This window comes from Trypanosoma grayi (assembly GCF_000691245.1).
Source record: "Trypanosoma grayi strain ANR4 Tgr_262_V1, whole genome shotgun sequence".
NCBI classification, from domain to species: domain Eukaryota; phylum Euglenozoa; class Kinetoplastea; order Trypanosomatida; family Trypanosomatidae; genus Trypanosoma; species Trypanosoma grayi.
In genome coordinates, this window is record NW_008825881.1 from 1 (window position 1) to 20,459 (window position 20,459).

At 53.9% G+C, this 20,459-nt stretch overlaps 8 protein-coding genes across 8 annotated transcripts; all 8 read left to right on the forward strand.

Annotated features, from left to right (window-relative positions):
• Positions 1-144: 144 nt before the first annotated feature.
• DQ04_02621000 (phosphatidylinositol-4-phosphate 5-Kinase) lies at positions 145-2,043 on the forward strand (the record flags this gene model as incomplete). Its single annotated transcript, XM_009312054.1, has 1 exon — positions 145-2,043. The coding sequence occupies one exon, from the start codon at positions 145-147 to the stop codon at positions 2,041-2,043; it is 1,899 nt and encodes a 632-aa protein (XP_009310329.1).
• A 278-nt stretch (positions 2,044-2,321) lies between these two features.
• Positions 2,322-6,728, forward strand: DQ04_02621010 (protein kinase; the record flags this gene model as incomplete). The annotated part of the gene is made up of 1 exon (XM_009312055.1): positions 2,322-6,728. The coding sequence occupies one exon, from the start codon at positions 2,322-2,324 to the stop codon at positions 6,726-6,728; it is 4,407 nt and encodes a 1,468-aa protein (XP_009310330.1).
• A 313-nt stretch (positions 6,729-7,041) lies between these two features.
• Positions 7,042-8,562, forward strand: DQ04_02621020 (UDP-glucose/GDP-mannose dehydrogenase family; the record flags this gene model as incomplete). Its single annotated transcript, XM_009312056.1, has 1 exon — positions 7,042-8,562. The coding sequence occupies one exon, from the start codon at positions 7,042-7,044 to the stop codon at positions 8,560-8,562; it is 1,521 nt and encodes a 506-aa protein (XP_009310331.1).
• An 842-nt stretch (positions 8,563-9,404) lies between these two features.
• Positions 9,405-12,365, forward strand: DQ04_02621030 (hypothetical protein; the record flags this gene model as incomplete). The annotated part of the gene is made up of 1 exon (XM_009312057.1): positions 9,405-12,365. The coding sequence occupies one exon, from the start codon at positions 9,405-9,407 to the stop codon at positions 12,363-12,365; it is 2,961 nt and encodes a 986-aa protein (XP_009310332.1).
• A 581-nt stretch (positions 12,366-12,946) lies between these two features.
• Positions 12,947-14,377, forward strand: DQ04_02621040 (folylpolyglutamate synthetase; the record flags this gene model as incomplete). The annotated part of the gene is made up of 1 exon (XM_009312058.1): positions 12,947-14,377. The coding sequence occupies one exon, from the start codon at positions 12,947-12,949 to the stop codon at positions 14,375-14,377; it is 1,431 nt and encodes a 476-aa protein (XP_009310333.1).
• A 782-nt stretch (positions 14,378-15,159) lies between these two features.
• Positions 15,160-16,719, forward strand: DQ04_02621050 (putative chromatin binding protein; the record flags this gene model as incomplete). The annotated part of the gene is made up of 1 exon (XM_009312059.1): positions 15,160-16,719. The coding sequence occupies one exon, from the start codon at positions 15,160-15,162 to the stop codon at positions 16,717-16,719; it is 1,560 nt and encodes a 519-aa protein (XP_009310334.1).
• An 801-nt stretch (positions 16,720-17,520) lies between these two features.
• DQ04_02621060 (hypothetical protein) lies at positions 17,521-18,762 on the forward strand (the record flags this gene model as incomplete). Its single annotated transcript, XM_009312060.1, has 1 exon — positions 17,521-18,762. The coding sequence occupies one exon, from the start codon at positions 17,521-17,523 to the stop codon at positions 18,760-18,762; it is 1,242 nt and encodes a 413-aa protein (XP_009310335.1).
• A 66-nt stretch (positions 18,763-18,828) lies between these two features.
• Positions 18,829-19,356, forward strand: DQ04_02621070 (hypothetical protein; the record flags this gene model as incomplete). Its single annotated transcript, XM_009312061.1, has 1 exon — positions 18,829-19,356. One exon carries the CDS (start codon positions 18,829-18,831, stop codon positions 19,354-19,356), a length of 528 nt encoding a protein of 175 aa, XP_009310336.1.
• Positions 19,357-20,459: the final 1,103 nt, after the last annotated feature.

Below are 20,459 nucleotides of genomic sequence, written 5' to 3' on the forward strand. Positions count from 1 at the left end.
GAGCGTCTGCCGGTAAGGTGCCTTTCCTTGTTGGCATTTCCTTCCAGCACATCCCTGCGACTTGTGGGGTGCCGTGGCGATGTTTATTTGTTCGAGATCCCTGATGCTGCCGATGACCCTGTTGCACAGCAGACACTGCAGCGAATGACAGAGCTATTTCTTATCAGCTTGCTGTCTTCGCATTGCTGCTGTACGGCCCCTGACTCTTCTAGTTGGCTTCGTTACTCCGATCTCGTCGCTTTTTATCGGCAGTACACCTCTATGGATACAGAAGGGATCGGGTATGTGCTGCACTCTTCACTGGAGGCAGCGATGGGTCCACTTCTCTCCTGCGACTCACGCCTCGTGCAGGCTATGTGCTTCTCCCACAAGGGTAAGCACAACAAGGATGACCCCACGTGCGGCGAAAAAACGGTTAGTCTTGCTGTGTACATTAACCTCATGCGAATTCTGCTTAAAGGGAGCATTGCGGAGCGGGCCACAATTGCCTTTCGCGCCTTTGGTGGCGGAAGTAGCAATAACAACAATAGCCACTTCAACGCACCATCTGGGGGAAATGAGCATGATGAGGCCGAGGACTATGTGCGTTCTTCCGACTTTAAGCTGATTGCGCGCGATATTCTCTTCGGGCTGGGCTTCAATCCCTCAAAGGAAAACGAGAAAATAGATGATGTGGTGAACAGCATCCTCCTGGAAGCGCACGGTGGCGGCGGTAGCGAAATTGGCGCGTCCATGTCATACCCTGTCTTTCTGTTGGCCTACACGCTGCTTGTAGAACGGCTGGGGCTAGATGCAAAAAGGGAAGACGGAACAGCGCGTATGTGCGGCGTCCCACCGCCGTTGCTGCTTGGCTTCGGCACGGCACAGTGGGTGCCGCTCACGTACGCCATGGCGGGTGTGGAAGCGTCGGTCCGCGCAGCGATGGGCGGCGGTGGCGGTGGCGAGAAAAATACATTCGACCTCTCGCACGGGACACCAACCATCGCCGGCGTCGTATCCATCCCGCAGATTGGCGCCGTCGGTGCGGCGTCGAAGTTCCTCCACAAGCGAATTCCCGCTCTGCACGGCGACCGCGTGACGTTCGCCGACTACGCGCCGGCCACCTTCGCCGCCCTTCGGCAGCGCTTCGGCACCGACGCCGACACGTTCCTCGATGCCGTCGGCATCAGCGCGCTGCGGGCCCACCTGCTTCTGGGCCGCCTCTACGTGCCGCGAGACTTCCGCAGCAGCGGCCGCAGCGGGGCCTTACTGCTCAGTAGCCATAACCACCACTTCATTCTGAAGCGTATCAGCTTCGCAGAGTCTCGCACGCTTCGGCGCCTGCTGCCCGCGTACGTCGCACATGTCCACCGTCACCCACACTCTCTCCTGCAGCGCTTTGCTGGTCTCTACGCACTGACGCGCGGTGGCGAGAAGAGTTCGTTCATTATCGTGGAAAATGTCTTCGCGGAAGCGCAGCTTCCCATCGCGGCGGTGTACGACCTGAAGGGATCGACGGTGCACCGCACCACCTCGGCGGAGGAGCGTAGGAGCGGTGCCGCGGGAAAGGACAATGACTTCCTCGCCGACAAGAAGCAGCTGCATTTATCGACTGAGGCTCGTGACGCGTTGCTGGTGCAGCTTGAGGCCGACACGAAGCTGCTGGAGGAAGCCAACACACTCGATTACAGCCTCATTTTGGGAATACACATCAGTGATGGCGGCTTTGCTTCGTCAAAGAAATCGATAACGCTTTCTACACAGCAGAAGCAAGGGATGCGAGAGTTAACGGTCACTCTTGATGAACACCGGAAACAGGAAGCGCCTGACGGCCCCAACAACAGCGTGTTCCGCGCGTACTACGGCGGTGTGCCGTCCATTGACGGGACAGAGGTGTACTACTTCGGCATCGTGGATTGTCTCACGGCATACGGCCTGAAGAAAGTGGGTGAGCACTACGGCAAATCGATGCTCCTGCATGACATGAAGGAGGTGAGCTGCGTGCCTCCGCCTGACTACCGCTCGCGGTTAATGAACTTTGTGCGTTCCATTCTTGTGGAATGAGAAGCGTGCGCACGTGCCAATGCAAGTCATTGTTTTCCTTCTTAGTTTGTTTTTGGTGGGGTGGGGTGGTTGGGCGCAGTTTCGCGCCCCCTGCTCCCCGTGATTCACTGCCGACCTCATACCTGTGTGGGTCCGTGTGTTGTGGCTCTGCTGAGTGTGCCTGCTTGTCCTTTCCCCGCCACTCACACACACACACACNCTCTCTCTTCGTTTTCTTTTTCTCTTCGTGCCACACAAGGGAAAGGGGGAGAAAAAGGTGCACGCGCAAGCAAGGCGCAATGAGTATCCCTGCTAACAACGGGGTCGAAGTGAACACCGCGCTCTCGCGACTCATTGGGGACGCATTCCGCGAAAGAGACGTCGCTCGGGTAGAAGAGTCGCTTCGGTGTGCATTGGATGCCCTCAAGGCGAAGAGAGAACAGGAATGGGATACATGCACGCCAGGAAGTATGTGCAAGTCACTCTTGCATGCATACACCCTCACTATTCGTGAGAACGCTGTGGACAGTACAGAAAATGTTAAAAACGGCGAGCCTATGTGGAAGTGGATGCTGCACCTCACTGTGTGCACTGGCCTTACCGTCGTGGAGCTCTGCGCCATGCCCGCTGCAGGCAACAAGGCCGCTACTGTGATGATGCAAACACTATCGGAGCTCCTGCGCCCGCCTTCCCACGCATTGCGCGAGAAGACGAGCGACACACAGCTCTTCTGGCGGTGCTACCCGTGGTGGTGTTGCCTTCTTCACCATTGCCTCGCGGCCTCACAGCAGAGCGAGGCTGTAGATGCAGCAATCTCGGACGTGGCTTCCCGCGCGGTGGGTTGGGTGGCGCACCGCTATGCCTTGGCGGAGACGACGGAGGCGGCGGTGCACAGCAGCGTGGACGTTCGGGCATTCCTCGCGGCGCTGGAATTGCCGCGACGCATTCATTCACGCGCGCCGACGTTGGTGCGTCCCGGTGAACACGACTTGCGGTCCAGCGTCGGCGGCGAATGGCTCGGTGAGTCCGTGTACCCTATGTCGCTCGGGCAGTCTATTGATGTCACGGGGGCAAGTATCGTTCTTTCATACATTAAAACGGAGCACCTGCAGCGGGACCTCTGCAACGACAATTATGCTCTGGAACTCGAAGCGTCATCATCCACTTCGAGAAGAAGTCCCAGCAATGAGCGCCAGAGGGACATCCCCCAGAAAGAGCCGCTGGCGTCGCGGCGCGCACTCTTTGTGGCGGCAAAACTCGGCACCCTTTTCGTTGTGCAGGATCTCCACACACTGCTCCCCCTGCGAGCTGGGGGAAGTGCCCCTCAAGAAGGACAAGAAGAAGAAGAGGAGGATTCAGATGAAGATGATGCGGTGAAGAGCACATCAGGGGTGGTGCACGCTGGAGATCTCCATTGTGAGATGTGCCGTGTGATGGAGCAGTATGCTTTGCTGCCGGATCCAGTGGCGGCACAGTTCTCTGCAGCGCACAGCCTCATCCTCCTGCACGCGGGCTTGATGCGTGCTCCACTGCGCGTGTCGGCGCTCGTCAGGCGGTGTATGGCTGAGAAAGCAGCAGCAGCGGTGGTGATGGCGCTCCTCCGCCATGATGCAAAGGTGGCTGATGCACTCACCTCTGTTATGGCACACTCTCGGGAAGGACCGGCATCTTGTTACTTCGTTGCTCTGTGGTGCGCTGCGCTTTCTGCGCGCCTGAGTGAACCCTCTGATACAATGGCGTGGCTCTTCGTAGGCCTTTCTCGTGGCATTGAAAAGTACACAACAGAGGGGGGTGAGGTATTAGATGTCTTCGTGGGTGCGGTGGATGCGGCATTTGCGTGTATGATTCACGCAATGGAGACAATAATTATGCATTCGGCAGTCGCACCTCCTGGTGGAGCTGTGCATCGCTTGAAGGATCTGTGTGTCCGTGGCTTCATGGAGGTTTTGGATGCCTTGCTGCGTGTCAACCCTCAGCCCGTTGGGCCGACGCTCGAAAGCCGTCTCTGTGAGTTAATATTGGATGAGGAGCCGGGGTGCACTTCTGTCACAGTGCGGGGGACGGCGCAGGTGCGGGAGGCTCTCAAGGCGTACTGCACATCGGTGGTGGAGGAGCGGCTTAGTGATCGAGGGCAGCAGACGGCTGCGGTGGTGCCGCAATCAATGTGGTGGCCGGATGCAGAGCCTGATCGGCACGAGAACTGCCGCCGTGTGCTGCAGCACACACTCACGGTGAGTGAATACGCCTGTCGTCTGGATACCATCACCCACGCCGTGGGCCGTGGCACGAGGAGACACAGCAAACACCCGGCCGCATTCTTCCTGGATGGGAACGAGGGGCCGTGCATGCACCTCTTCTCGATGCCTCCCAATGCTTCAACTAGTGGATGGATTGAAGAAGTGCAATGCGTAGCGGCATGCATAATCGCAACCACCGCAAGGGCTTTCGGCAGAAAGAAGTTTCGCTCCATTTTTGCGTCACCGTTTGGGGCATCCTCTGGCCACTACGCGGCAACATACACACGCCTGCTCTATCTGCGTTTCCTCGAGAAGGTCCACCACACTAGCTGCTCAGACCATCAATGTCTGCGGGCGCTCCTGCGAGCGCTGCGATCCCTCACAGTGGCGGAAAAGGGGGCCCATCGCAGTGCGGTGAGCCTGTCTGTTCCCACCATGTTAAGTCACATGTTGCCGAGTGGCGTTGCTAAAGTAGATGCTGGCGGCGCCGCGATGGAAGAAGCAACGCCAGTGGCGTTGCCAGAGCAAGATATGACGCGAACTCCAATGTCCGTGACTGCCTCCTTGGTGGATGAACTTGGTGGTGGTGGTGGTGGTGATAGTAGTAATAGCAGTAGCAGCTTCTGCCGCAGCAGCATTCGCAAGGAACGCAACGTCCTGGCCGAAAATGAAAATGTTGACCACACAGATGTGGTTGCCGAGACCACGCCGGTCTCTCTGGCGCCAATCATTCCGGTGCTTTCTTTTGGTGCTCTGGCGCCACCGGCATACTACACCTCCAATGGAGACACTGGTGGTGCACCGGTGGATCAGACGTGCAGCCCACCTATTTCTGTCCCACCAGTGCCAGCGCTTCTCCCAGTACCGACGCTGTCGCCATTGCAACCGACATCGAACGGATCAGTAAAGGACGTGGATGTAAGCACTAGCTGTATGAGGGAGCGTAATCCTCTGGCTACTCTTGAGGATCCTGCAACGATGGCAGAATTGCTGCTTTTTCTCTGCTGCTTGTTGCCGGGGCGTGAGGGGGGGATGATAGGCCAGTCGAGCCTCGCTGCTGCCCACCATCACGCCGAAAAAAAGTCGAAGCGGCCTCGACGTGACGGCGCTGGCGCGATCCCACCATTTGTACGCGTCCTTCGCACAGTGGAGGAGTTTACCCACCAATCTGAAAACAGGCATGTGGTTGAACTGTTTGACAAGCTTGTCACAGAGGAAATGCAGACAACGAGTGCCCTCTGGATGGGTGTAGATGTGCTGCGATGTCTGTTGCTTCCACAGCCGCAGCTGCTTGACGGTCTGAATGTCGTGCGACGTATTGGCTCAGGCGGCTATGGCGCGGTCTTTTCCGCGATGCACTCCTGCGCCACCCATGCTGTGTGCCACCATGGGTGCTCACTGGGGGATGGGAAGCCTGTGGCTCTGAAGCTGCTGCCCGTCACTCGGCGTGACGCGGATGACTGCACCACCTTGGTGAGCTGCCACACGGAGGCAACTGCCCTTCGCCGTTTGCAGGGGCACCTGCGCATTTGTGAGATGTTCTTCTGTGGATGCACAGGTTCGCATTATGTTGTTGCCATGCCATTTTACAAGGGTGGCTCCCTCCGTGAGTGGCGTGCGACGAAGAGTGGCTTCCCTGTGGGTGCTGTCTCTGGCGTTCGTCGTTTCAGCCTCACGAGGGAAGAATCTGTGATGTCCACGACGTCCTCGTGTAGGGGCACCGTTCTCTCTGTCTGTGGGCCCATATTCGATCAGGTGCTAGAGGCGGTTGAGTTCATGCATGCCCACCGCATTCGCCACAATGACCTGAAGGCTGACAACATCCTTATTGAAGATTTCTACATGGAAGCCGTGCCGTTTGTGCGGGTTTCTGAAGGCTGCGAGCGACCCCAGACATTAGACGAGAGGGAGGTCGTCATTCCCACTGCTGTCCGACTCTGCGACTTTGGCGTCTGTGAGGTCGTCGGGGAGGACGTGGGCATCATGCGACACGTCAACTCGGCGAGTGGCGAGGCGCGCTGGGGTCCCACCAAGGGGACGGAGGCGGTGCAGGCACCAGAGGCACTCGCGTTGGCGAACACTGCATTACGGCCGGCAACGAGAGACAGCGATGACACACCTTCGGAAGTGGCTAATGTTCTCGAAGTGCGTGATGCATCCAACGTTACCCTGGAGCTGGCGGCCGATATGTGGGCGTGCGGCTGCCTTCTGTACGAGCTGCTGACGGGAGTAATGCTTTTTGGTGGTGCCAACCTTGGTCGGCTTCTCGTCCTTGCGGGCTCTTTGCAAGGTGGCGAGTACCTTGGACATGATGTTCTGCAGCCACATCAGAGAAACACACTCGATAGTATGGGCTGCGGCATCACAGAGTTCGTGCTAAAGTTGCTTTCGGTAGACCCCGCGGAGCGCCCAAGTGCCACTGAAGCTCGGTTTGCATGGAAGAATTTGATGCAGGCACAGGAAGACTAACAATGAGGCGGCATAGCGCGGGAAGGTGCTTGGGTGCTGTTGCATTGTTGTCTTTGTTGTTATGACCTTTTGCGTTTTGTTTTCCCTTTCTGTTCCTGTTTCCTTCTATGCCTTGGCCCGCTTCTCTTCCTCTCTGTGCAGCAGACACATACACACATCCGTCGCCGTGGTTGTGGTCAGTGCATTGCATCTATCACTCCTTTGCTTGACGCAATCATTCCTTAGCACGCAGGAAAAACAACAACCAAAAACAATAGCCAAGAGTAAGCAAGTAGCATATAGCGGTGAACCAACAGCTAAAACAACAGAAAAAATGACTAAGTGCCGTCCGCTGAGGATCGTCTGTATCGGGGCTGGTTATGTTGGCGGCCCAACGATGGCTGTCATCTCGAAAAAATGCCCACACATCACCGTCCATGTCATGGATGTTTCCGAAGGACGGATTGCGGCATGGAACTCCCCCGCCCCTGCCCCTGGTGAAAAGAGTCGTCTACCCATCTACGAACCGGGGCTAGCCGAAATTGTGTACGAGCAACGCGGCAAGAACCTCTTCTTCACGACGGACAAGAATTGTCTTAAGGGCGCCGACGTTATCTTTGTTGCGGTCAACACCCCGACGAAGGAAAGGGGCATGGGGGAGGGCTTCGCGGCAGATCTTACATACATTGAGAGCTGTGCGCGTCTGATTGGCGAGACGGTCAGTGAGGGCCACTATGTTGTGGTGGAGAAGTCCACTGTGCCGGTACGATGCAGTGTCTCCATCCGCCGCATCCTCAGCGCGTACAAGAAGGACGACAGCATCACATTCTCCGTCGTCAGCAACCCCGAGTTTCTCGCGGAAGGCACAGCCATCAACGACCTCACGAACCCCGATCGCGTGCTTATTGGCGGTGAAAGTGAGGCTGCAATCGACCTTGTCTCCTCCATCTACGAAACCTGGGTAGCGAAGGAGCGGATTATTCGCACAAATCTGTGGTCCAGTGAGCTATCCAAGCTCGTGGCGAACGCGTTTCTGGCGCAACGCATCTCCTCCATCAACTCCATTACTCCACTGTGCGAGCTCAGCGGCGCCGACATCCTTGAGGTGCGCCGTGCCATCAGCGCCGACAAGCGTATTGGGAAGTACTTCCTCAACCCGTCTGTGGGCTTCGGTGGCTCGTGCTTCCAGAAGGATGTCCTCAACCTCGTCTATCTCTGCCAGTCCCTCTCTCTTAACGAAACAGCGGAGTACTGGTCGCAGGTGGTAAAGATGAACAACTATCAGAAAGAGCGCTTCTATCAGAGGATCGTCAAAAACTCCTTTGACACTGTGAACATGAAAATCATGGCGATTATGGGCTTCGCCTTTAAGAAGGACACAGGTGACACGCGTGAGAGCGCTGCCATCTATGTTTGTGCACGCCTCCTTCAGGAGGGCGCGAGGCTTCGGATTTATGACCCCAAGGTGCCGCGTGAGTACGTGATGATGGAGCTGGAGAACTTCTTCAATAAGGAACACCTACTGAACAGCTGCACATACGCCCGATACCGACGGGAAAACCTGGTGCAGAGCACCGACGCGGGCATAGAGGCGATGCTAAAGAACGTGGAGATGGTTGACACACCACTGGACGCCTCAATAAATGCCAGCGCCATGATCATCTTAACCGAGTGGGACGAATTTTCCACAATGGACTACACCAAACACTACGAGGTGATGAAGAAACCTCCACTTGTGTTTGACGGTCGTCTCGTTGCTGATGATAAGATGCTTAGGTCTGTTGGCTTCGAGGTGTGCACCATTGGTAAACCGCCGACGTCTGGCAACGACGATTTCCTTTACGGTAGCCGCTAAGAATGAGAAGATGAGGTAAAGGATTCGGATCTGTGGTAAGGTATAAAATTCCGTCTTTGATTTTCTATTGTGATGGCTCTTTTGGTTTTTTTTCTTCCGACTGTAGGGACAGGGGCTATAAGCACCAAGGTGCGCCCAGAGAGAAAAACAAGGTTGACGCGAAAGGGGGCTTTCTCGTTCCCTCACCCACACGTCGTGTGCCTCTTGGGGGAGAAGGAAGGAAGGAAGAAAGGAGGAAGGGTGAGAAGCTCGGGAACCCGCATAGTTCATGCGGAGGTAACAAAGTTTGCTTCTTCCGTTGTTGTTGTTTGTTCTTCCCTTATTAATGTGAGTGTGTTTTCTTTTTACCGTTGTTTATCATATGATATATCTTCGCTTCTGCTCTCCACGCAGGGGAACGTTACAGCCATTGGACTGTGCATCTTTTTTTTTTTTAATCTACATTACTCCTCCTTATGTTTCTTTTGCTGTTGAGATTTTTTGTGTGTGATTTCCCTTTTTTTTCTCGTGGTTGTTGTTCCTGTGAGCAATGCATATTTGGTACCCGCACCGCGGCAGCATGCGCCACCATGCGCACACACACACACACACACACCGTCAAGAGCTGGAGGGGTGCTACGCCTCGTCTGGTGGGTGCGGCTGCCGTCCCAACGTTCCTGATTCTCTTTCTTTCTATACTGCTGCTTCCCTTGAGAAGAGGAACGGAAAGGTACTAAAGAAGGAGAAGAAACGAAGGAGGAAGGGGGAGCAGGCGGAGATTGTGTTGCAATCTCCCGGCGTATTGTTCCTGTTGCTGTTTCACCGCACCGTCTCGGCTGGATGCCTCACTGGCGGCATCATCCATGATGGAGGAGCACGCAGACCCTATGGGGCCCGCCCAGTGGATAGGGCCGACGCCACTGGTGGAGTCATTCCATGTGGCGATGTGGTACGTGCTGCGGCACTTCGGCGGGGTAGTGGACGCCGCCCATCTCCTTTCATGGCGCACGCTCCTCGAAGTGCCGGTGCGCACCGCGCCAAACTCGAGTACATCCATCGACTTTGCAGAGGAACTTGAGCTGCTTCTGCGCCTCGCTCTGCAGAAACCCACCTGGCTGCGGGTGCGAGCGCTAGAGGAAAAATACGCTGAGCAGCTGCACGTGGGTCCGTCACTGCGGCGGTTGGCAGCACTGCCTGTACCTGCTGGCGCTGACGGCGAGAAGCAAGAAATCAGCCAAGACGAGATGCTCTTGTGTATTATTGATGGGAGTGTGGTGGCACAGCTCGTGGCGGCGGCTGATGAAACCGCGAGGAAGATTTTGTCCACGGCGAGAGTCACTGAGCTGCGGCAGCTCGCCCGTATCTGTCCACCACATCGCCGCGATGATAGAGGAAGAAGAGAGAAGAAGGGCGGCGACGACGATAATAATATTGATGAGGATAACAATCCCAAGAGCAGCGACGGTGGTAGCGACGCAGAGCGTGTGGTGGATGCTTGCGCATCAGGGGGGCTTCCCTCCCTTACTATGAAGCGCACTTCCAAAACGCTACCGTCGCGAAAGGAGGAACTTATCGACTTTATTCTCTCGACGGGCTGCACTGCGGTGTCGTTCGCCAGTGTCTGGGACACTTTTGTCGGGCCCCTGTGCCGCGTCCACCCTCAGTTCAAGGCGGGTGCGGTGCACATAAGCGAGCTGCTCCATGTCTTCACGTATCCCTGCGGTGCGGGAGGTGTGCTGGGGACGATGGACTCCGCTGGGCCTGTGCGCCCGCCCTCCGCCGCACTTCTGCTGCTGGCGTCAAGGCTAGCTCCGCATCATAAGGCCTGTGGCGTTAAATTGCCTTCGTTACCGTGGTGGAACGGGTTTGCCGCTGGTGAGGATCCTTTGCCAGCATCATCGCCACTGTGCCTCTTTTTATCACCTGTGGTGCTGGAGAGCTACATGGAGGCGTTGCATCTCCACCAGCAGCTGGTTGAGGCTAGTGAAGGCAAGTCCCGGAGGCGGTGGCACCTCACCTTCGCGACAACGTCACATGAGATCATAGAAAATGGGCTCGCCCAATTACAAGAGTATCAACGGCTGAGTACCTCCATAGATACGAAGGAGTCTATGGCGCACAAGAGGAGGAGGCGCGAAGAGGAGGAGGAGGAGCAGGGTGTTATTTCTGTGGAAGCCATGCTGCGGCGTGGGGGTCTGCTTTATGAGCATCTTCTCCCTTTCCTCCCCAAGCACGCGTGGTTTGCGTGTGCAGAGATGCTAGTGCCCGTGTTGCAATACAACAAAAAGTGGGAGTTGGCCAATAGGTGGTTGCGGATGATGTTGGAGCAGCCAGTGCATGTTGTAAGGTCGGCCTGTGGTGCCATCACATTGCCCTTGTACTACCGCTGTCACAAGCGTGGAAAATGGTGGCACCGAATTGCTCAGAATCTCGTTCACTTGGGGGATAAAAAAGCGGCATTGGATATTCTTGAACTGCAGCAGCAAATATGGCGACAACAGCATTCCCCACAGCATTACATCCAAGCGGAAGAGGCTAAGAACCTACCTGTGCCTGTCCAGCGTCGCGCCCGTCTTTTGTGTGCATTGTTCCCCTCCGTGAAAGCCACGAATCAGAAATTGCAGAAGAACATCGCATTATACAACGCTGTTGGTGAATACCATCGACAACGCTTCTGCCGCCGCGCTGACCGTATCGCCATTGAGGGAACGATTGCGTACCTACATCGATCCCTGCACCGCTGGACTCCATTTCCCCCGTCACGTAAGCGCTTCACCAGTCAACTGCTCTCGGCGAGGGAGGTCACGGTGCATGCCGCGCGGGACCCGGAGGATGCGACGCTGTGGCGGGACCCGCACCATACACTCTCCTCTTGTCGCGTTGAGGAGCACGTACTCCGCTGGTTTGTCGCCGGACGGAAGAGCGACGGTGGATGGGCCGGGCTGCACTGTGAGGGGCGTTGGATTGCGTCTCTGGCACGTATCCTCCTATGGGATGCTTACGTCTGGGACCCCGATGCGGAAGGGGAAAAGGAGGCGGGGTGCATGACACTGGATGCTGGAGCACCGGCGTTAATTTGGCTCTCCCCACTGCAGAATGGCCCGTTGGATCTCACCAGCACTATTGAATTTGCGCGGAGGCGGCGCCATATTATTGAAGAACGATTGAGATTCTTTGAAGAGTGCCCTCGAGACACGCTTATCGACTATGTGAAGCAGCGGTGTCGATTGGGCAATGAGTTGTCAGGCGTTGCAACCTCCACGCGAGACGCGTTGGATGATGGCGAGAAGTCGCCGCATGGAAGCGGGAGCGAGGCGAGTCTGCTCGCCAGTGAGGATGATGGGATTGTGCTGCCCGGTCAGCGGACTCCGCCGCAGAGGAACAAGTGGCAGGCAGAGTGGGCATCCTTCTCTTCCTGTTATTCTTCAGCTTGGCATCTGGTGGATGTGGGAGATTTGCCTCTACTGAGCCTTCTTCAGGCCGTTCCGCAGCGACCACTCTGCGCTCTGCTTCGCAGCATCTATCTCTCCCAACCGGAGGAGGGCTACAGCATCCGCTTCTCGGGCTTCCCAGACCTCGTCTTGTGGCGCGAGGTGCCATCTATCCTTGGTGACACAAGTTTTAAACTCGTGGAGGTGAAGAGTCCAAACGACACATTGAGCGAGGCGCAAATTGCCGTCATTGATACTTTGTGCCGCTGTGGTTTTGATGTGTCTGTGGCTCGTGTCACAGACGGTGCTGAGGGAGCGAGGCAGAAGTGTCGACGCAGTGGGAATCACATTGATTCGGACCATGCGCAAGACGTCGTGCTTCTGGACGGGTGAGCAAGTCCTTTCTCCCTCTTTTTCTCTCTCTCTCTCTCCCTCCAGTGAAGGCGGCAACTCTGGAGAAGAAGAAGCGAGAGAGATAGAGAAAGGGTGGGTTCTCCATCTGCTTCTCAGATGATCATAACGGCAAGTTTGCTTCCTTTTTTTTTTTTCGTCTACTCTTGTGTGCTGGGAGATGTGGAGCCGCACCCTGAGCGAGGAAATGAGACTGTGTGCCGGGTTTGTGCAAAGTGCCGCTGTTGTCTTAGTTCTGTGTCCCGTCCAACCCCTCAGCATACCCACATACCTCTGGTTTTCTTTTTCCCTCGTAAACTAACATTGTATTTTATTATTATTATTATTATTATTATTATTATTATATATATTTATATTTAGCTCTGGCGCATGCAAAGAACGTTATCATTGATGTCAAGCGTTTGCGCAGNCCAACCCCTCAGCATACCCACATACCTCTGGTTTTCTTTTTCCCTCGTAAACTAACATTGTATTTTATTATTATTATTATTATTATATATATTTATATTTAGCTCTGGCGCATGCAAAGAACGTTATCATTGATGTCAAGCGTTTGCGCAGGCATGATGTCGGCTGGCGTGACTGAAGGGAGGTCGTTTGGCGACGTCTTGCGAGTTGTGGACAGCATGACAAACAAGAGACCGGAACCCTGCCCCAATAATTTAGAGGTGACGAAGCTTCTCGTCGACCGCCTCAATATGCAATCGGATCTGGAGAAACTACGTTTTGTTCACGTGGCTGGGACAAAGGGTAAGGGCACGACCTCGGCATACACCGCGGCGCTCCTCCAGGCATACGGGTACAAAGTTGGCCTCTTTACGTCGCCTCACCTCACGGATGTGCGAGAGCGCATTCTCGTCGGCAACTCCCTCCTCTCCAAAGATACATTCGCCCGATACTTTTTTGGACTTCGGGACCGTTTTTCACAGCTCGCACAATCTGAAAGTCAGATGTGCCGCGACCTCGCGAATCGTAGTAACTTTTTCCGCTTTATGTTCCTTCTTTCTCTGTATATCTTCGCAGAGGAGTCTGTTGACGTGGCGGTGATTGAGGTTGGCATGGGTGGCCGTATTGATGCCACCAATGTGGTTACGCCAGAGGTATGTGTTATTACGGCACTTGGTCTGGACCACACGGAGATATTGGGCAACACTGTGCAAGAGATTACTCTTGAGAAGGCGGGTATTATGAAACCTGGTGTTATATGCTATGCCGCACCGCAGAACGATCACCGATGCACGCGCAAGGTGCTGGAGGAGCACAGTCGTAAAGTTGGGTCTCCTGTAGTCTTTGTTGATGAGCAGACATTACCGATACGCAACTGGCCTCGTCTCGCCATTGGGGGTAGCCATGCGATTGAGGATTCCAAGTTGGGTTTATTGGCGGCCAGGCGTGTGGCTGGGATACTTCCAACGCTTCCGCTGGACGAGGTGGAACGCAACGTGTTGCGGACCATGACGTTTCCTGGTCGGTCGCAGGTGGTACCGATCAACGGTGGGGCGGATGTTACACTATACCTTGATGGTGCCCACACCTATGAAAGTTTGTCCTCCGCCACACGTTGGTTCATGGATGAAAGCAGCGTGATGACTGGAGATGCGAACCCGCGACGTGTGCTTCTCTTTTATTCTTCTCGGGATCCAAGTCGTGTCCTCAAGGCATTTATGCCATTTGTTCAGCACTTCTCCAAGGTGGTGATTGCCAAGGTGTATAACCCTCGAACGGTAAAAACAGAAGAATCGATGAATGAAGAGAATCAGGCACACAAAGAATTAGTCGCTGTTACAGAATGCTGGAGAAATCTGTACGGCGAAGTTACATGTCTTCCCTGCGGTACGCGCTTCAATTCCCTTCAGGATCTTATCGACCTTGTGGTTCCGGCTGCTAGTGATCATGAAGACGCCTCAAAGCCGGCACAGATCTTCGTCACAGGTTCGTTCTTTTTGATAGCAGATGTCATGAAATTAATATCCACACACGAATCGAGTCTATGAGGAGGAGGGTAAATGCAGGCAACGCGAGGTAATCTTGCCTGTTTGGCATCTTGCACTCCTTGTTAACCCAAATCACAGACGACATCTTTTCTGGGAGTTCGTGGGGGGGGGGGGGNGGGGGGGGAATGGGTCTCTAAATGTTGTCTAATTGATTTGCAGGCTCGACTGGTTTCATTCTCATTGTTGTCTGGTCTAATCAGAAGCTTTCGAGTAGAGCCCAGGGAAAACAACTTGAGCTTTACTGCCCCACTAGCCCTGTATAATTCCCGCCACGCAGGTGGGGTCTCTGCAAGGTGTGAAGCCTTAAAGTTGCCCTTCCGTGAGAGAGATGTTGATTTGGTTTGGAGAAACGATTCGGAGTGTGGGGGGAATGCCCGGCTGAGTGAATTTGACGGCCCAGAGAGAGAATGAAGAACTTGAATGGAGTGATCTGATTCTGCTGTTTTCTCTCTCTCTCTCTCATCATCATCATCACCATCATCATCGACTCCTGAGCAATAGAAGTTATGACGACGAGGACATCAGACATATATTATCTTTTATGGGTTCTACATGATTCTCTGTAGAAAACTGTTCGGATGCGGCTTGTGGTGGTCAGTTGGGTGTGTTTTTGTTGTTGGTTCTTTGTAGTTTGCTGCTGTTTTTGTCTAAATGTATATATACATATATATGAACTGCGCGTTGAATGACGTTTTGCTTCGATTTTTCTCCTCTTTGTTTTCTTGTGTCATTATTATTTTGTTATCATCATTAGTGTGCCTCTTCAGCAAGGTGTGAAATCGATGGAAATGACTGGGCCCTATGTTGTGCTTGATGCGGTACCTGGTGCTGATTCCTTTGGCGACCAAACCGCGGCTGTCCTTTGGAGGTATCTGGCGGAAGGCGATGCCCTCGTAAAGGTGGTGCATTGTGCCAAACACTACGGTGCCGCATTGCTTCAGAGCGGTCGCTTGGTGTTGTTGGCTCCTGAGTCTCTCAAGCATCAGCTGCATGGAACTATTATTGAAAGTGGCAGTGGTATTGTGCGTGACGTGGATGCAGGCGATACGCATATTGTTTTTTGCACTGACGACGGAACTGTCTTCTCTTTTGGATACAGCAACAAATACGGGCAGCTGGGTGATGGCACGGTGTGGATGAGTCTACCCTCGGAAGCGAAAAAACTCAGTAATAACGGGGAGGAAGAGGAAGGGGAAGGGGAGGAAGATGATGGACTTCCGAGATTGTCAGTGCCACATATGATCAACGGGTTTGGTTTGGGAAAGGATGGAAGTGATGAGGGAGATATTGTGGAAGGAAAACGTCAATGCGTGCCTGTGATTGCAGTGGCTTGCGGTGCCCATCACACTTTGCTATTGACGAATCAACGAAATTGTGTTTACGGTTGTGGTCTCGGAGCAGAAGGACAACTCGGAGGGAAGCGACGTCCGTTGTTGCAGCCATCGTTCAAGTCTATTCGATTACTCTTTGGTCTGCCTATCAAGCAGGTCTCGGCAGCGGGAAGGCATTCCTTTGTTTTGCTGCAAACGGGAAAACTGCTGGCTTTTGGTGACAATACCTGTGGGCAACTTGGCCTCGGATCTACGCAAGCAGTGGGTACGCCAACGACTGTTGTATTTCGCACTCCAGTAGATAATGAAGGGAAGGAAGACAATGACGAGAGATTTCGGGCATTAGATTCTTATGCACTTAAGGGCTTAAGAGCTTCGTGGGGCACTGCGGAGAGTATGTATTTCCCGCTGCGCGTTGAGCGTATTAGCCCTGAATTAGATTCCAATGAACCTTTTATTGTGTCGGTGTGGAGCTGTGCCTCCAGAAGTGTGGTGCTAACAGATGCAATGGAGTGGTTGACGTGTGGGCTCCCGCTCTCACGAAATCCTTGTGACTTTAATAAAAGACCATGTCAGAGAATGGATCGGTACGGACCGCTGGGCCGCTGGATTGAATGCGAAAAGGATGCTGCCGTCTTTGGTAAGATGCGTTGGTCAGAGAGGTTGGCAGCTTCGTTGGATAGTGCTTTTTCATCATTCTCCGAGGGAAGAGAAGGTATGAGTGCGTCGCTTGACGATATTATTGGTGCAATTCGGGTCGTTTGCAGCAATCGAACTGTTGCAGTGCTTATTCCTGGTGGTGGCGAAGAGAAAAAGGCACTTTTGTTTGTTCAGGGCGAAGTTTGCGCATCCACTTTAGTAGACCAGGGTCAGCGTTCATTGTTAGTGCCAACCCTTCGTGCAGACAAACTTTTGCAGGACCACGAGGTCGATGACGACTCATGTGAGCATTACGTTGGGCACTCGCATGCTCTATTTGCCTCTGGGCTGGGGTGCATTGTTGTGATGTGATGTGGCTTGTTTGTATGAATGGTGTACTGCGGTGTTTGGTTTGGCTGCCGCGCTCCGCTGTTTGTTTGTTTGTGTGTGTGTGTGTGTCGGTCTTTTGGCACCCATGTATATTTCCACCTCGGTGGTGATGTTTTCTCATCTGACCGGCCTCCGTTTTACATGTGTGCTGACTCGCTTGCGGCCGCTGAACCCGGATAGGTGAGACTTGTTTTTCGTTTTTGTTCTCTCTTTTCCTTTTCTTTGTAGCGCAAGGGTGGGGGAGAAAGGAAGGAAGCTTCCAGGAACAAAAGCCCTCAGGCGGAGAGGGTGTTGGGGGGCGGGGGAGCGGGGCAGAAAGAAGCCCCGCCCGCCCCCGTTCTTTTTTTTTCTTGGGAGCCTGCGATAGGAATGGTCAAGCCTTACCCTACATGCTGAGAGTGGGTCCTATAACTTGAAATAATACGTGTCTTGTCTTAGCTAGCGTAAGGAAAGTGTCGCAAAGCGTAAGTTTGAAACGAAAGGTAAGTCAGAAGCAAGCAATCACAATGCTATCCNACGTATTGTGATGAATTTTGGGATCCCCTCTTAGCAAGTAGGGTATGACTTGGCCATTCCTTTCGCAGGCTCCCAAAAAAGAGGAACATATTGTTTTCCTACCCCCCAGTTTTTTTTTGGGAGCCTGCGATAGGAATGGTCAAGCCTTACCCTACTTGCTGAGAGTGGGTCCTATAACTTAAAATAATACGTGTCTTCTCTTACGTAAGGAAAGTGTCGCAAAGCGTAAGTTTGAAACGAAAGGTAAGTCAGAAGCAAGCAATCACAATGCTATCCACTACTTCCCAGCAGGCCCTCATGGACGTGGAATGGATGACGAGCCTGTCAGCTCTCAGGGCGTTCGTCGAACATTGCGGACGGACCCCGTTTTCGTTTGAGTACAGACCAAATTTCAGTACGCATGTTGATCGCGTCGAGGGCATACTCACATTGGAAGATGGGGAACTGACCATTTGTCTGGAGAATGGAAGAAAGGCCAGTTTTGTTTCTTTGCGACACTCCATGGTGTCTTTTAACATGCCAAAGAACGAGAATTTTCTCAAGGCTTTTGATGATGCCAGGGCGACTTTCCGAACCGAGTGGATGGCGCTGGAGGACAGCAAGTCAATGCTGTATCAGCAGTACGAGATGGCCAGGGCACAACTGGCGGAGGAAAATTTAAAGATCCAGCAGGACGCTTACGCTCAGACGGTGGGATCCCACGATCGCATTAATCAATTGCAGCATCACATTAACACGTTGGAAGCGCAGAAAAACCAGCTGTGCGAGGAGAAGATCCAGATGCAAGCCCATATCAACCAGATGCAGGCTTGGTGTGCCCAGAGGGAAGAACCTACGGGACTGCCAGTTCAGCCGGCTACGACAGAGGGTGACAACGACTTTAGTCCACAGGCTTTTCACACCTCGGCACATACTGCCAAGATGGACGGGCATGCCGAACGGTCTTCTTTTGCGTTGGGGGCCCCGCCCCAGGTGGGGTTGCGAGGAATTCAAGAACTGAAGAACAAGTTCGTGGACAAAGGTTTTCGTCCGGAGGAAAATATCCGGACTTTTGAAGGAGCCATGGAGTATTTAGTGGAGACTTCCCCAGAACAGTTGCTGGCGGCTTATTGCGACCTCTTCCCATTACCCATGAGGCCTGGTTTTGAGCTCTGCCAGGCGTGGGACAACTTTGTGGCATGGATTTATGCTATCCGCCACGAGGGCATGTCGGCCGAACTGACGCAATTGGGCAGACGTTTACATTATCAGCTTCGGGTAGCTCAGGCGGCGAGGGACCACTCCGGAGTCAACATCCAAACTCTTGTCAACGCCATCCGCAATCCAAGAAAAAAAGAAAACCCTGTTTTTCAGGCGGTTCAGAAAGCGAAGACACATCCTGCCCACCCCCCGAGCTATGCACGATGTGTTCGATACGGCCGCACCGGGCATCACAACACAACTTGCTATGTGCAAGTAAAAAAGACTCCGTTTAAGCCAAAAAACGATTATCGGCCCCGGAGGCAATGAAATCCGGGGCCTGGAAAGTATTGGAATCCCTACCGAGTGGCCGGGGTATCGCTGGGTTGCCGGGAAATGGACAATTCTACGCGGGAGGGGGCCAGCACATCATCCCTTCAGGCCGGGCCTTCCGGGCGGCCCCCACTTGGGAGGGATCAGCAGGCACAGGCCCTTCCGCCATTAAAAACTTCGGCAAACGAGGTCACAGTGATCGCGGCACCGTCAGACAACCCATATGTGACAGCACTGGCGTCCGAGGCGAATCGCATAGCCAAGGGTATATGGACCCTTTCGACTTGGGAACAAAGGGCGTCCATCATGCGAAGATTCTGCGACTTCGCGAAAAGGAACGATCTAGAGGTTCGGAGGGGAAATTTTCCTTTTTTTATAGTAAGTCTACAACTCACCAAGAGCAGCGCGGTGCAATACACAAGAACTTTGTTGACCTTACTGGCCTCAGGGGGATCGCCAGCACAGATGTTTTTGGCCGGTCTTCAAAGGAAGGCGGCCACAAACCCCATAAAACAGGCTCGCCCCATGGAGAGGTGGGGATCGGATCTCATCAGCGATATTTCAACCTTAAAAAACAATCGTGTAGCCTGAATATTCGTCTGGGTCACAGCCGCTCGGTGGGGTGAAATCGCTCTACCCAAAAGGAAACTTTTACCCCCTACCCTCAAACAAGAAAGCCCTCAGGGTAGACTTGGGGGCTCTCCCAAAGGCATTCAAAACCGATCTTCACAGAGCGGCGCGATATGTGGTTATCGGGGAAAAAAGATGCAAAAAGGGCGAGAGGCGTCACCACGGGAATGGTGGAGGGGGAACGGCTCACAACTTTAACTACAAGAGGCATGGAAAACCTACTCCGCCCATTCGGCATGACAGCGCATTCCATAAAACGAGAGACACTGGCGGTTGCAGCCGCAGCGGTGATCTAATACGATCTCGACCCTCGACTACTAGCCCAGTTGGGGAAACACGCAGACCCTCTAGAGCTGCCACGCAGCACAGCTCGCTACATAGGGCCCTGGGCCGCCCTGGTAGACAAGCCGGCACATCTTATGACACATGTAGACCAGGTCAGCAATTGGGCTATGTTTCCATTGGCCTATCTGGAGAGAGAGCAGGATAAGGGCAACCGTTTCAAGGGAATAGCATTTTGCGACGCACCCATCGCACACGGGTGGCCGATAAGAACAATGAAAGAAGGCTACCGTTGCAACAGGTAGACGTGGATACTCTCTCATTGCACTGGATCCGGAGCCGGCTTAACTCCAGGGCTCTAGAACGTTTTAACACAGTAAGGGACTTGGTGCAACAGCCAGCTATTTTCAGGACAGGGGAACGAGGGCCCCTCTTGAGGATGACAGAAGGGGGTGCCCAGGTTATGAAGAGGGCTGGCGTTATTTAAACCGCACCAACGCTACCCACTACAGGGTGGGTTGTGCCTTTTACGGTGGTGGGGGAAAAACAGTCGGGGCCGCGCCGCCGTTTCATAGCATGGCCAAAAGCTAAAAATGAACAAGAGGACTACGAGGCTTTGGTTCCTCTGGGGCATATTTTCCGTTACCTGGGTGCGGTTTACGGTGAGACAGCCGCCATTTTCGATTTAAAGGCATCTTTTTTCCAGGCAGGCCTGCCAGCAGAGACACGCGGTAATTTCCGTTTCCGGACAGAAAAGGGGTAGCTCGTTGAGTTCACGCGAC